The sequence below is a fragment of the Corvus kubaryi genome, unplaced genomic scaffold (genome assembly GCF_017639235.1).
Source record: "Corvus kubaryi isolate FWS band 111438036 unplaced genomic scaffold, C.kubaryi_AGA036_p1.0 split1-37296, whole genome shotgun sequence".
In the NCBI taxonomy this organism is placed as follows: domain Eukaryota; kingdom Metazoa; phylum Chordata; class Aves; order Passeriformes; family Corvidae; genus Corvus; species Corvus kubaryi.
Genome location: NW_024582075.1, coordinates 20440448 through 20454980, shown reverse-complemented (window position 1 = coordinate 20454980; position 14533 = coordinate 20440448). Strand labels below are relative to the sequence as shown.

General features: G+C 36.8%; 1 protein-coding gene across 1 annotated transcript in view; it reads right to left on the bottom strand.

Moving 5' to 3' along the window:
• Nucleotides 1–3570: 3570 nt before the first annotated feature.
• The window catches only part of SV2C (synaptic vesicle glycoprotein 2C), a 113151-nt gene continuing 102188 nt past the window's right edge, over nt 3571–14533 (bottom strand). Inside the window, exon 13 of the mRNA XM_042012816.1 lies at nt 3571–13262. Within this exon, the coding sequence (XP_041868750.1) occupies nt 13079–13262 (184 nt within the window). The 3' untranslated portion in view covers nt 3571–13078. The remainder of the gene's footprint in view (nt 13263–14533) is intronic.

Genomic DNA, 14533 nt, shown 5'->3' with positions numbered 1-14533 from the left:
TAGTTTTCCTTGGTTTCAATATTCGTGTAACAATAACAATGCAAAGTAACATATTTAATTGCAGATGACTTCTTAAACAGATGTGTGCTCTCACCCATCTGTTTTTTCTTTTGGTTTATGATCAGTCAATAGTTCTGGTATGCATTTGGCATGCAAAGTCCAGAGTTTTACCCTGGGAACTGGGCTCCATTTGACCCCATACCCCTTCATATGTCTTCAATAGTTAATATCCTATATATCACAAAACACAGTATGGCAGCCCTACCAAAGACATGGAGTTAGAGTTCACATTAACAGTGTAATACCAGTATTACTCTAACTCAAAAGCACATCAACATCTTAGTGTTCCTTTGCTCTATGTCAACATCTTTACTAACAGCTGTGACCACATTTTTTTTTAACTTAAATTTTAAACCCTCTGATTTTAGCTAAAGACTAAAGGGCCAAAGTCAAACTTCTCCTGTATACTGAGACTTGGGCTGATGGGCAATTACTCTCGAGCAGCCTGAACTTACTTTTCATATAACACTATAAAACCAGTTATTTCTGTAGCTGTAACTGAGTAGGAGGGATGGGGAAACGTATTCATAGACAACAGTTCATAAAGGGTCCAGACCTGTTGGATGGGAAATAAACCTGGGAAAAAGGCCCTAACTGGTATGTAATCCTACATACCAGGTGGAATGCCTTTTAGATAGTCTGGTTCTAACACCAATGCTGCAATGCTCATGGTAGGCAGAACTTGGAGTTTGCAAGGGAGTCATTGGGGACTGTATGCAAGGACAGCCAGCCAAAGACAAATGATGCAGCAAATACAAGAGCCCACTATTGGCCTCACTTCCAGAACTCTTGAGAAGGTGGATTACTCTTAGTTTTATCTGATTTCTCATCCCTACTCTCTGTAAAGTCCAGTCTAACTGCAAAGCAAAGGATGTTTTTATTTATAGTCAGGAACACCCTGAAAGTCGTGGGGTTACGTGGTCTACAGTCTGTGCGGTCACAGAATACAATTGAATGCATTATGAACAAGCTGTTGTGAAATTCCCAATTCAGGTCTACTGTAATTATTGGGAAAAAAACTGTTGTTCTGCAATAATTGAATTCTGCATTATCATGAAACCTTTTAAATTAAAGTGCTATTTTCCTGGGGGAGAATAAATATCAGATCTGTAGCCTAGATTGTATTTGGTCAGAATTCAGCTAAATTATCTGGATATCCAATCAACATTTTAAGGTTTTACAGTGGGCATTTCACACTTCATTCTTGCAGCTCAGGATTCTTAAGTACCTACTTTTTCAGCCCATAACAGTGTGTTTGAGGAATACTTTGACAATTTGTCATTCTGTGACTAGAAGTGCCACAGTCTGGCTTTTCTGAAGGATAGTGGAACTTACTCAAGAACTGATAAGGCCGACACTGGTTTGTCTTTCTATTTTCACAGCTGGAAACATTGCCTGGATTGAATAGTGTACACATTTCCAAATGTAGTTCAGTCAGGCATTTTTTCTTCCTAAGATATTAAGTACATACAACTTTAGTTTGCTATAGTAATGCAAAATCGTTGCTGAAGACCTAATCAGATCGGTGAGGTTCACTCTGAGAGCCACAAGTAACATGGTGTGAAATGCATCTGCAGAAAGAGTGCATTAACTTGTATACTGTGAAAGTTTACATATGGTGACACCAGAAACTGTACAGAATGGTAGGACTTCCAGTTCAGCTTAATATTTTTAGGACAGTTTATGAAGAACTTTCAGCCAATATTTCTTATCTCTGTTGCCAGGGTAAAGTGCTACTAAAAAGTTCCAGATATGACTAAATTGGATGGGGAGCAGTTTGGGTTAGATACTGATCTCACATAATATATAACCTGTGTAACTTTACAATTGCTATGGATAAAATACAAATCATAGCCTAGCTGGCATCCTAGTGGAAAGCAAGGCATATGGAGGACTATCATCTATTTTAATATTTGTTCTCAGGGACATACCAGGCTGGATACCACAAAATGCCTCACATTTTTACATTTGCATCCTTGGTGTCTATGCACTAATCTCACACAATAGGTAAATGGACACACACAAACAGAGTGCTGTGAATTAAGTGTCACCATTTTGATAGCATAGCTTTGTCAGCCAGAAGTATATATATGGATATGTAAGGATACATATGTATGCTTCCAAAATTCATTTGGAGGAATACTGTCCTACAAGTGAAGTATCCTCCTTTCTTTGCAGGGTGATGTCCTCCAACGCAAGATTCCCTGCTACTGAAGGTTTTCTAGAGCGCATGTGCTGTTTCTGAAAGTTAGCTGTGAAGCATATCTTCTAATCTTGGCCCACACTCCCTTCTTGGATTGTTGTCTTATCTTCTGTGTAAAACTGCAGAAGGTAAGAGCAGTATTTCTTCCCAAAATGAGACTAGAAGTCAAATCTCCACTAAAGAATGACAGCAGTGTACCCTGCAAATGCAGGTAGATGAAGATGTACATCTAAGGAGGCTTAAAATATGAATTGGTACTTCCATTGGTTGTACTTGATAAACACAGAAAGTTATCTTCCATACTGTACCACAAAAAGACCTAGTTGCTGAAGGACAGTCACAAAATCATACATGTCCTTTGTAACTGGGTTTTGCAGGCAGTACTCTTGCATGAGCTGAAAAATGTTTCAATTCACATGTAGCTTAACTTTTCCCTGTTGATGACACAGCTGAAGACTCATGTGTTTTGTTTAGTCCATCATCTGTTTAAAATAACCTATATTTGGAAATCTGTTTCCAATTTATCCATGGAAATGTCAGAATATAAATAACTCTGCAATTTTTGTTATTTTAAAGCTACCACATTTGATCTGTTGATGCTTTTTGGATGTCCCAAAAGCACAAATGCAATGAACTGAACATTGTTACAGTTCTGCTTCAGGTTCTGGGGTTTCTGGGCTGGTTTTGGTTGTGTGTGTGGTGGTTTGGGAAATTTTTTTGTTTGTATGTGTTTGTTTGGTTTTGTTGTTGGTGGTGGGTTTTTTCCTGTGAATACTAAGTTCTTACTTAGTTTATCTTAGTTTATATTTACTTATTATATTATTTATATACTTATACTTAGTTTATCATAGTTTATCGTATAAATTTCCCCTGGCCTTTCAGATTTCTGGATCATTATATTTTGCAGCAGTATGTTTTTCACATAGAGTTAGACTAGACCCTTTGGTTGATAATGTACTCCTACAATGCAGTTATGTCCTGAAAGGCCAGGTGTCTATTTTGTCTAGTTAAGTACCACAAAAATATGAATCCCAGATGGTTAACTAAAGAACTTTGCCTCTTACAACCATAGTAACTTTTACTCTACTTTTTTTTACAGTCATTTAAACCTATTTAACTTTATTAACTTGTTCCATGTTTACTTTTACTACATGTTCAACTTCTATTACAGGCACTAAAGATGAGTTGCATAGAGAACCTTTGTAAAATAACTAACAAAGGTAAAACAACTGTTTTTTTGTATAGTGGGTAGTGTAGTATCATGTGAATAAAGAATAATAGTATTCTGGCTATCATCACACCTGGTATGTATTCATTGCAGAGAACATATCTTTATTTTAATACAGCAGAGCAAAAAATCATCCCCATTTATTAATCTGATGTACACTAAATAACTTTGCATTTGTTACACAGATGATAAATATTTTGCAGATAAATTTATAAACACTTCCACATTTTATAGATTTATACTGTACACAGTCATCCCACACAGAGCATGCCCTTTCACAAATATACAGACAGCTTTCCTCAGAGAACTTAATCAAAACACTTGGTCAAACATTTTGGAAGCTGGCAATTTGACACAGAGGAGGATACTGGAAAAATGAGTTCACAATTGTACCAGCTGGACTTGAAATGAAAAATTCAGAGCTCCAAAAAAAGAGAATTTATCAAGGCACACACATGCAAACACATATATACAATAGTGATGACTGTAACCTGCTTTCCAGGCGCACACAGCAGTAAAGGAAACAAAGAAAGAAAGAAACAGAGAGGTCAGGACCATTGCCAAGATCTTGATGCAGATTAGCAGATCTGAAGTCAATTTCCCATGTTCAGATGGCAGTTCAACTTTAAAGTAGCTTGTTACCCGTATATACAATATGTACATGTTACCTTGCATTGAGAAATGGAGATTGTCAGAAATGGTTATGATTTTATTGACAACATATGCCCACTAACATACCTGTATGTTTGTACACTGAAGACTGTTTGAAAAATTGTATGCCCAGTTGGCCCAGAGCAGTTGGAAATTTGAGTGAAAGTTTAGAAGTAAAAACTGGGAACAGAAAATAACCACAAAAAACTAGGAAGGAATACATGTTTTCCTTCTGTTGCTTAGCATTAGAAAATGCTGTCAGGTTTTTAAGATCAGTAACCTGACAATGCCAATAAATTGCAGTGAAAGCAAAAACCTAATAAGTTTTTAAGAAAATCAGTAACCTTACAATACCAGTAAGTTGCAGAGAGGGCCAAGAGCTCTACTTCCTGTACCTCATCCTTGATACTTGACTTCTGCACATGTCATTACACTGCAATGGAAACTGCCCACTTAAACAGCCATCTAATTTTATACAGTAGATTCCTACATATGTTTGATGCCAAATATGAGATACAATTTGGTTGTCACAGTGTTGTGCAGCTGAACGTAATACAGCATTTTTCCAAAAGGCTTAATTGGGGTTTTTAATACAATACCCTATAGAAAAAGATTAAAATAAGCTGCCAGTTGATTCAGTTGGCTTGCAGCATTGCTATAAAATCCTTTTAATGTTTGCAAAACATTACATGCATAAGAAAAGCCAGGCTAAAATTATTCATGTTAAAAAAAGGGCTGAAAGAACACATTTCTCTCACAATAGCAATTCCAACATGGCAGTATACACAGTCACAGACTTCATATTTTTGAAAGACAAAGCTGGGGTCCTGATCCTAAAAAAAAGCTTCACTGATTTAAACAGGGATCAGTTTACACACACAAAGCTTCTTTCATGTAACACTTCGTAAGATCCTAAACCACTTGGAGGACAGTAAATGCAGGCAGACACTAGCAGCTTGGGGCATTTTAAAAATTCTTATATATGAGCTAGCTTTCCTACAGTGCTAATTTCATGCCTGCTCTCAATTTTTGTTGCAAATATCAATAAAACCTTTCATTTTGTTAGTGAGGCACTGAAGAAGTCAGTCACAATATCAGGATGGATTGGTAGCAGGAAGAAACAGAAAAGCACTAAAAGGTTTGTAAAAAAGAGATGATGGGAGGTCGTGTTTCTTAAGTAGCTTTTCAAATTTTCTCCTTTTTCTTCCAAGCTATTGGTTTTAACCAATTTTTACACATTTCCATATAAAAGGTAGCATTATATACTGCTACTATAGACCTGAATAACAATTTTCTACTTAAAACTGCCTGTTGGTGATCACAATTGGAAACTATATGCTATGGTTTCACTCACTGAGTATGTTTTCCCCCTGGAAAGATCTCCTCGTTTCCAAAAGAACTATCATGTAAGCTTTGCTACCCTTTCTTAGTCTCCTCCCACAGGTTTGGTATGCAGTGGTATTTAGTTTATCGACTCATAGAAGACCTGGGGATAAAAAAAGAATAGCAAGCTGCTTGGGTTGGTCAGTTTGTTTGTTTTAATCTTATTATAGAGCTGGCTTTCCTATAGCAAATATACATTCCTTCCTGTGGAAGGAATACGCCCTTTCTTCTGCTTTCTTACTTCTGTAGCATGAATGCATGTCCCCTACCAGAGGAAGAATACTGCAAAGAGTGAACATCCGGCAAAGAGCAAAGAAGAAATGTAGCAGATGCCAGAGCTTTTGGAAGAGCTCTTTCCACTGTCACTGGTCTATGGGTATATGCTGATATTTTCACCCTGGATTCGCTTGATTTATAGTATCCATGTCTTTATATGACACTAATTACTGTAGAAGATCTTCATGGGTGTTAGTCATTAATTGTAAAACACCCTGGCAATGGCTCTGTTTCAGGCTGGTCAAAAATTGCTCATAAGAACAGTAGCAAATAATTCTTTAACCACATCACTAGAACAACAGCAGCCATATATGCAGAAACAATGAAAAAACATACAATACAGAAAATCACAGACATTTTCTCATACATTACACAGAAGTTAGCATGTTGATATCCCCATGGACCATTTTGAAGGCCTTTTGGTTGAATAAGACAAAATTCATAGCTTTAGGAGTTTATGTATCTGAGAGTGCTGTGTCTCCTAGTCACTAGAACACCAGTGCCTTTGCATGATGTGCTGCTTTGCTGTTTGGCACAGTGTGATGGGGCAGGAGGGTGGGGTGGGCAGGCGGAGAAAGGCAACAGCTAAGTCAAAGCTCATTTTTCAGACAATTTTAGGAATCCCCTTCCAATGACTGGAAGCTAACGGCCAGTTGAGATGACTCTTGGCATCCCAACAATTTTGCACATGAATAAATGAAGGTTTCTGCACAAGGAATGGAGCAGGATGTTACTTGTGTTCAAAGCATAATGCACAATGAAGACAGTAATACTGTCACAGAGAAAGAGATGAGAACATGTTTTGTAAATTTAACATCTACCTGTGTTATAGAGAGGTGAGTGTGTACATATGTGTGTATACTCACCCACATATGTCTGCATATGTGTTCACTTCTAACTGTGTAATAGTTCTTTACAATATACAATATTATATAGCTTCAGGCTAGGATTTGAAGAAAACATCTGAAAAAATACAATACTTGAAGCCTACATCTTGAGTTATTCCTCTTCATAGTTTTCATTTAATTTGATTCCACTTCATTATTTTTCCCAACCTTCTTCTTTTGAAGGATCACCTTTTAACTGTGTAAGACAGATCTAAGTAAGATTCACAAATTATTTTTATCACATAACCAGTGGGGGATGGGCATACATATGATCATACAAGGCAGACATTAAGAGGATAGAAGGCATGTCTTATAGATAAAAATACATGCAGAATTGTACAAGAGAAATGCTAGCTGACAACTTTATCTCTTGACAACAAATGAAACTGGAACAACACACGACACTGGACTCTTGCAGAGTACTGTGCTTGCAATGAGGTGTGAGTGCTGCCCTTTAGCATTAAGGAGTTTCAGCTTGCTTGGTCATGACTGCTGGTGAAAACTGAATGGCAAGTGGTAGATGTCCAAAATTAGAAAGTAGAAAGCTAAGCAAAAAACCAGATCCTTAGGATCCAAGCGAAATGAGCTTAGGTGGCTAGCTGTGCAGAGAGTGCTGAAAGTGCCTGCCAGCTCTTTTTCTCTCTCACTTTCTCTCTCACTTGTGGACTGATGTGTCTGGCTACAACTCAGATGTGTTGATGGCCAGAGTAGGGGCAAGGTCTCTACAAATCATCTTGGTTATGTGGCATTAGAGTGTACATTCATGAATACCCTGGGTGGAAAGAACAATACCTTTGTGTCAGATCATCCTCACCCAAATAATTTTGTTGTTAAGTAATCTCCAACCTTTGGTTATCAGACTGTGTACTGGTCCGAAGCGAGCGATGTGTTCTAGACCTTTGTCCAAGAGAATAGATTGTTTACCCTAGAAAGCACTGTACTTTTCCCTAAGTGTTTTGGTCCTATTAAATGTAACTCGTGTATGTTGTGGGAGGAGACTGCTGAAAATTACTGCTTTGTTCATTTTGAGTTGCACAGGATGTATTCAAAGGCCCAGAACTCCATATTACAGGCCAGCATCTTTGTAGATAATTCAACAAAATATTTAATAAGAAAAGTATATCGATCATGCCCAATTGATCGTTTTTCTGCTTTTGACATGCTAAGTCACTGCGTTAAAAAAAGGTCCTAAATGTTGATGAAGCTCTATGTAACAATCTTATACATCTAGAGTGGGACTATTGAAGGATCCTTCCTTTGCAGGAAGAAATAGGAAATTTACCTCTACAAAAATATAAAAATGCAGATTGTGATAGTGAATCCAAATATATTTTGCAACACTTATTGAAATTATTAGAAGAAAGCAAATGAGGCTGATAGCAGCACATGGATTGGTTGTAGACTGGGTGAGGTTAAATGAAGGTAAGGGAGATCTGAAAGTAGCATTATAAATTGATGCTTTCCATTTAATTCAGCTTTTGAACTGAGTTCCAGATTTTCTGGCTAACATGTCTCATCTAATTCCACATCTTCACCTGATCCTTGTCTTACCTTCAAAGAGCAAGCAAAAGTCTGTATTTTCATGCTGTGTTTGCTCAACTAGCAGCATTTGAAAGTACTAATGCAGGAAAATACCTAATATTTTACAGTAAGTTTAATGAACAAGGAGGCAGGAAATACAGAAAAGCAGTCTCTCAGATGTGTTTTCTTCTGGAATATGATTACTGAACATGTGTTTTCTTTCAAAACACCAGAGGAAGTGGAGCATTTCTGTTTTCACTTCTTGTGTCTTTGACCCCCTGAGTGCAAGGATTCATTTTTTAACATTGTGATTGAAATTTCAATTGCATTTCCAGGTTATTAAACAGGAAACATGGCTTGTAGGTTGTATTAGTGTGATACCATCTTGTTTAGGTAGAGAGGTGCAACTGGATGTAAACATCTTTCTCTGGCTAATGAAGATTAATTTAAAACTCAAAATGGGGAAGAGAGTTAAAACCTAGCACATAGAGGCTGTCCATCTGAGGGACTGAGGACTATATTACTTTGCTGAGAATTGGTATCCACAGTTATGCCTCAAGAGGAGGCACATCACAAAGATAAGGCTCCACAGTGGTAGAAAAAAGAAAAAAAAAGAATACAGAATATAATTTCTTCCAAATGGAGCTGAGCTAGGTGCACAGACAAGAAGACTCCCTCAAATCTGTACTCTCATCAGGAGGCCAATAGGGGCCATTCTGAGAGGAGACCTAATCTCCTTGTATTAGGCCAGCCTTCTTGTTATATAGGGAAGTGTGGAGTCTGGCTGTCTCAAAAGGTGAGATTCACAGAAGGACTTCTAAAGTTGCTTTCCATATTGTTTTAAAAAGTTATAACCAAATTGCAAAAGATATGCAAAAAAACTTTTTACTGAATGTTACTGGGAAGTCAGAAGCAAGGTGAGAGAGTTTTGGAGGTTTGACTTTCTTTTAGGTTTGTTCCCTAGTAAGAAAAGTAATTTGGGATGGAATGAATGGAATGGTAGGAAGAGAAAGCAAGCAGAGCTTGAGTTAGCAACCTTAACTTTGACCCATATCCCCATGATGATAAAGGAGGAGACTACTGGAGCCATCAGGAAGGAGGGCTAACTTTTTTAGTGGTACCCAACTTTTGTAGTACACAACTCTGTAAGGGAACTGGTTAAAATCAAGCATAGAGGGAGAAGGTTTCCCAGTACGTCATTCATTATCAATCCTGTTCAGCACTCCACCGTGAGCACCTATTCCTAGTTCCCTCTCTAGGAGCCTGTACTCAACAACCAGTACAATGGTTGCCAAAGGTTGTAGCACATGCTTCCAAGCAACAGGGTGCTAGCAGGGGTATAACCAATCTGGTTAAAACATGCTAACAGGATAAATAAGATGTTTTCAAGACTTTAGAGTCTGCTAAGTCAAGTTCTACTATTAGACAACCTGTAAGGAGTAAAACTAATTCAAATAAAATTTCCTTGCCAAAAATGAAAATGTGGTCTCTTTTGTGGATAGTTTCCAGATTTCAAAATTGTTGACCGTCATGGTTAACAGCATTCTAAATGCTGTGACTCTTCTATGTTTTCAGGGGCCATTGTACTTTTTGACATTGCTGCTGTTGGGATGAGCTTTTCAGCTGCATAGAAAATTCCTAGACATTATATCCTACTTCAGTTTAAACTGACAGGAATTTCTAGTTAGTAGTCAGTCAGTTCTGTGACCAAAACAGACAAATAAGCAGTTTTGATTACGTATGTTTTATAACGGTGATACACAAATGCTATCAAGTTTGTTTCTCTCTGATGTATTAGGAATCTAACCAGGCCATTAAGCGATTCTTTGTGTGACATATAAGTTAATAGACATAGAAAGGAAGTGCAGGTCCTTCCGTCCAGTACTTATTACCTGTGATTGCTTTGGAGGCTGCGAGAAAAGACAGATTTGCTGAAGACCAAATTATTTTGCTTGCTATGTGAGTAACATTTGTGTCCAGATCCCTACAGATTTCTGTTCCAGTCTGTGTATTTCACCTATCTTACCAAGTTACTCATAGCATGAAATTGCATTCACTTTTTTGTCTTTATGAGATAAATTTTATTGCGCTCAAGCAAAAACTATTGATTATTCCATCAACTTTGATGCTGGCCTGCACACTAGCTCAAATCTGTTGAGCCAACTAGCTCACCATCCAGGGAAATTCTGATTTAAAATTTTGTTTCATATGTTGGAATTGTTCTTGGGTTTTCTCTTTGTTCATCTCTTTCATTTACTTATTCATCCAATTCCTATCCATTATTCCTTTTTCTTTTTTCTACCTTAGATCATTTTAATTCTGGACCATGCAATATCCCTGTAGTCCCATTCTTAAAAATCTCTATTAATTCCTGTTGTTATATTCCATTTCATCCAGACTTAATCACAGACTTATGACATAGTCAGGATTTGCAATAAAACCAACATTGAAATCAACATAGTTTTACATGTCATGAGATTTTAGAGTGTTAAACTTGAATCATAGCCCTCAAAAGCTGAATCTTATTTTTCTGTGACCAATTTCCTTCAAGCTGGTCAGATGCTATGAAGTGCTGTATCTGAGTGTTATGGGAATTACATGCAGAGATGGACAGAACATACTACTGCAAGAGGACAGTGCATAGCAACACAAAGCAATATTTTACCATTGTTGTTGATGTTGACTCCAAATATGTACAGAGGCTTCAGATTTCAAAAAAAGTTGTGCAGTACATGCAAGGAGTTAAACATGTGGTACTAAGGAGCGGCACAGAGAAACAGGGCTCAAATATAATACTAATTGCAAGAAACAGCCTTAAAATAATATTAAGGCTATGACTAGTGGACAAAAGCCACAGATGCAAAACTAGGGCCAGAATTTTGTTCTTAACCTAGAACTTTGTGAAAAAAATAATTCTTTCTCATTTATTAGCATAGTTTAGAAATTTAAGAGACATGTCTACGTCAGATTTAAACATAAAATATTTCATCTCTCATATCTTGATCTTAACATTCCAAAATAAACACACTTCCTTACTATAGCATATTTAAATTATCAACATCAAAATAATGCCCCCTAGTTTTCCATACTCCTGCTCTTTTAATTCTGACACTTTTCTCATTTCATAGCAGAAAACAATATCTTGGGCTAATTTTTTTTTGTGCTACAATGTGTAGCAGAGGCATTTGCTAGTAACTGAAAATATCACTTCCAGAATCAATAGATTAAACAGTGAACTATAAATGTGTTGAGTGATCTTATGTAGACTTTTACTGACTCTATTAATATGATAAAGATGATGACTGATAAAGAATGCAGTGCCAGATATTGCTACCCAGATCTAAGTTCATGTCTAAGAGCAAGAGAAGGACTAATGAAAAAAACCCTAGCTTACTAAACTATGACCTTATCTGAAAGCTTGGTTCCTTGGAAATGGTTCATCTACCTACTAAATGCTGTCAGACATAATTAGAAGAAAAATACTGCATAAACTTTTCCGTATATTTTATAGCAAATTTGTTATTTGACACTTGAAACTGCAGATAGTTCATCAGCTGATACAAGTTGTCTTAGCTTCACTGAAAGCAATGCCAGTTTCTGTCACCAGAGGATCTGCCTCTTTTCTTATAAAAATAATTTTATAACTGTATCTGTATTAAATTTTTAATGCTGATCCCATAACCTTTTGCATAGCATTAGAACTGATGGGGAACTTCACAGTAATCAGAACTGTCCACAGCATAGAAGGAATGTATTTACTACCATTTGCTCTTAATCTATGCACTTGGTCCAATAAAAACATTACCATTCCCCTGCAGCCTTGCTATGGCTTATTTCTTAATGGCCTTTCAAAGAGATATTTGAAAATATTAAGTGGTCAGACATCTCTGGAGCTATTAAAAATTAGCTGAGAAAATGGTTATATTAAGAACTGTAGAAACTATGAAAAAAACTAAGGTGTTTACATATGTAAATTCCAAATAAACCTCTGAAAGTATCTTAGTTATCATATAGTTCAATGGCCTGATTTTTCCTTTATCAGACTTACAACAGCAAAACAATTTGCATTCATTCACTCCCGGAATGAGACAAATTCACTGTTTTCGATGGAAAAAATATTCCAGATGCCACAAGTGAGAATAAAAAAAATTTTTTCTGGAGGATCAGCAGCAAAAAGTGAAAATGTTAATTTTGTTATTCTCTCTACTGCATACCCTTATGGACTTTTAAATTCCCTGCAGTAGCTGTTGCCTTCTCCTCAGCCAGTATGGGGTGTGGTTGGTAATCTTTACTTAGATTGAATCTGCCTAAAAATGTTTCCCAAGAAAGAGTCATTGCCACTAGTTTTTACCACCTAAGCACAGCTGCAGAAGGTCACTGTTCCCAGTACTGATGCAGTCAGTAGAGTTTCCTGATAAATGCTGCATGCATTGATACATTAACATTCCCTGCACCAATACCGATAAGTAATTGACTTTCATGTCTGTAGTGTTACAAAAGCTCACAATTTTGCCATGGCCAAATCTAGCATGTGTTTTTGAAATAATCTGACTTCTTGCATTTTAAATATCTAATAATCAGTATGGTTTTTACCTTCCTGGATGTGTCACCAAAACTATTTTAAAGAGGTAGCTTTGCACTTTGAAGTGAAATGGGTTTGAATAGCAAGGTACGCAAGCAAACAAAAGTGAAATTTAAAACTTTCATACAGAGGTTGTTAAATCTCTGCTACTCCAAAATAATTTTTGAGTTTGATTTCTGACATTTGAGCACTCTACCGTGTGTTGAGAATCTGAAGCCTTTGCACCATCAGTCAGGAGAGTTGACATTTGTACAAAGAAGGAAATAAATAGTAAATGTTTTTTCCAGTTACATCAACACCTGGGTTCTTGTATCAGGAAGCCGAAGTCCTACCAGACCTCCACATACTAGAACAGTAGAAGCAAGGAGAATAGGGATTGCTTTGGTGATACCAACAAGGGAACCGAATATTAGGTTTCCAAGTACAGCTGCAGCTTTGCATAGTGCATTCAAAAAGCCAAAGCCTGTTGCCCTAGAAGAGAAAACAGAAGAAAGTTAAAATACATGTGAAAGAGTAAAGCCTTTGAGACATTCTCAGTGGGAATAAATCAGTACAGCCCCAATATCTTAAACAAAATTTATGCCAGTAAGGATTCTGTGCCTATATTCTGTGCTCTTCTTTATAATGAGAAATTAAATCTCAGCTGCTACAGTATTTCATTGAGGCAATTCATTCTTCTGCCTCAGGGATCAGAACATGAAATGAATGACTGAACTAGAGTTTGCACCTCTAGAGTTGAACATGGAATTTACAGATGGAAATTCAGTGAGCCTTATATTGCTACATTAGGAGAGTGAACAGGGCAAGTAGCTCTTGAAAGAGAATGGCTTTGTCATCTGTGAAAATCATCAGAATTAAAGGACGATCATCTTAGGGTACTGAATAAAAATGGATTTCTTACAGGTGGTACACATGTTGAACCAGTACTTTTTCAAAAGTCTAATGAGACCTCCAATATTAATGAATGTTTATCTCTTAGAGGTGAAGAAGATAGAGTATATAAAATCATGTTGGGTGAAAGAGACATCTGAGAAACTTTGGACAAAAGAAAAAGGAAATAGATTGCCAACAGAAAGAAAGTACGACACAGGTAATTCAGGTGGAGTCTGGCATTGCAGTGATGCGATTTTACTAGTCTGAAGTATTTTAATTATTTTGTAACCTTTGCATAGATGTATTATGCAACCTGCTATAATTTGAATTGTGTTTTGACATGACCGTATGATTCATAGATGCAGGAATAAACTTGCATTACCAAAAGTTTCCTAACAAAGATATCTATATAATGGTAGAATCTGTAACCTTTCTCAACTCTCTTAGAAATTAAAGAGAGAAGGTCTATGAGGACTGTGTTTGCTGGGATAAAATAAAAAAAATCAAGAAGTTAGTTGTTCTGATTTTCAGAACAAAATATGTCTTGCTTGTGCTGCAATTACAAGACCTAGTCTAAATGACAGTAATTAAGAGAAATGCTAGTGATCTGAGTGACTTAAAAAGAACTCTGCTTATTCTTCTGAATTCTCTGTGAGGGAAAGGAAGAAGTCCTATGCTCAGATGAGACCTAGATATGTCTCTTACATGTTCAAAGTCCTTATTTACTTTTTTTATCTATATTTGATTGAATCTGCAGTACTTTTACAAAATACATGCACATCCTGGAGGTAGCAGTTTTGAAAATGACATGTTCTGCCCTCCAGCAGTCCATACCCCCAAGAGCTTCCAGAGATCACAGTGCTGAGCGC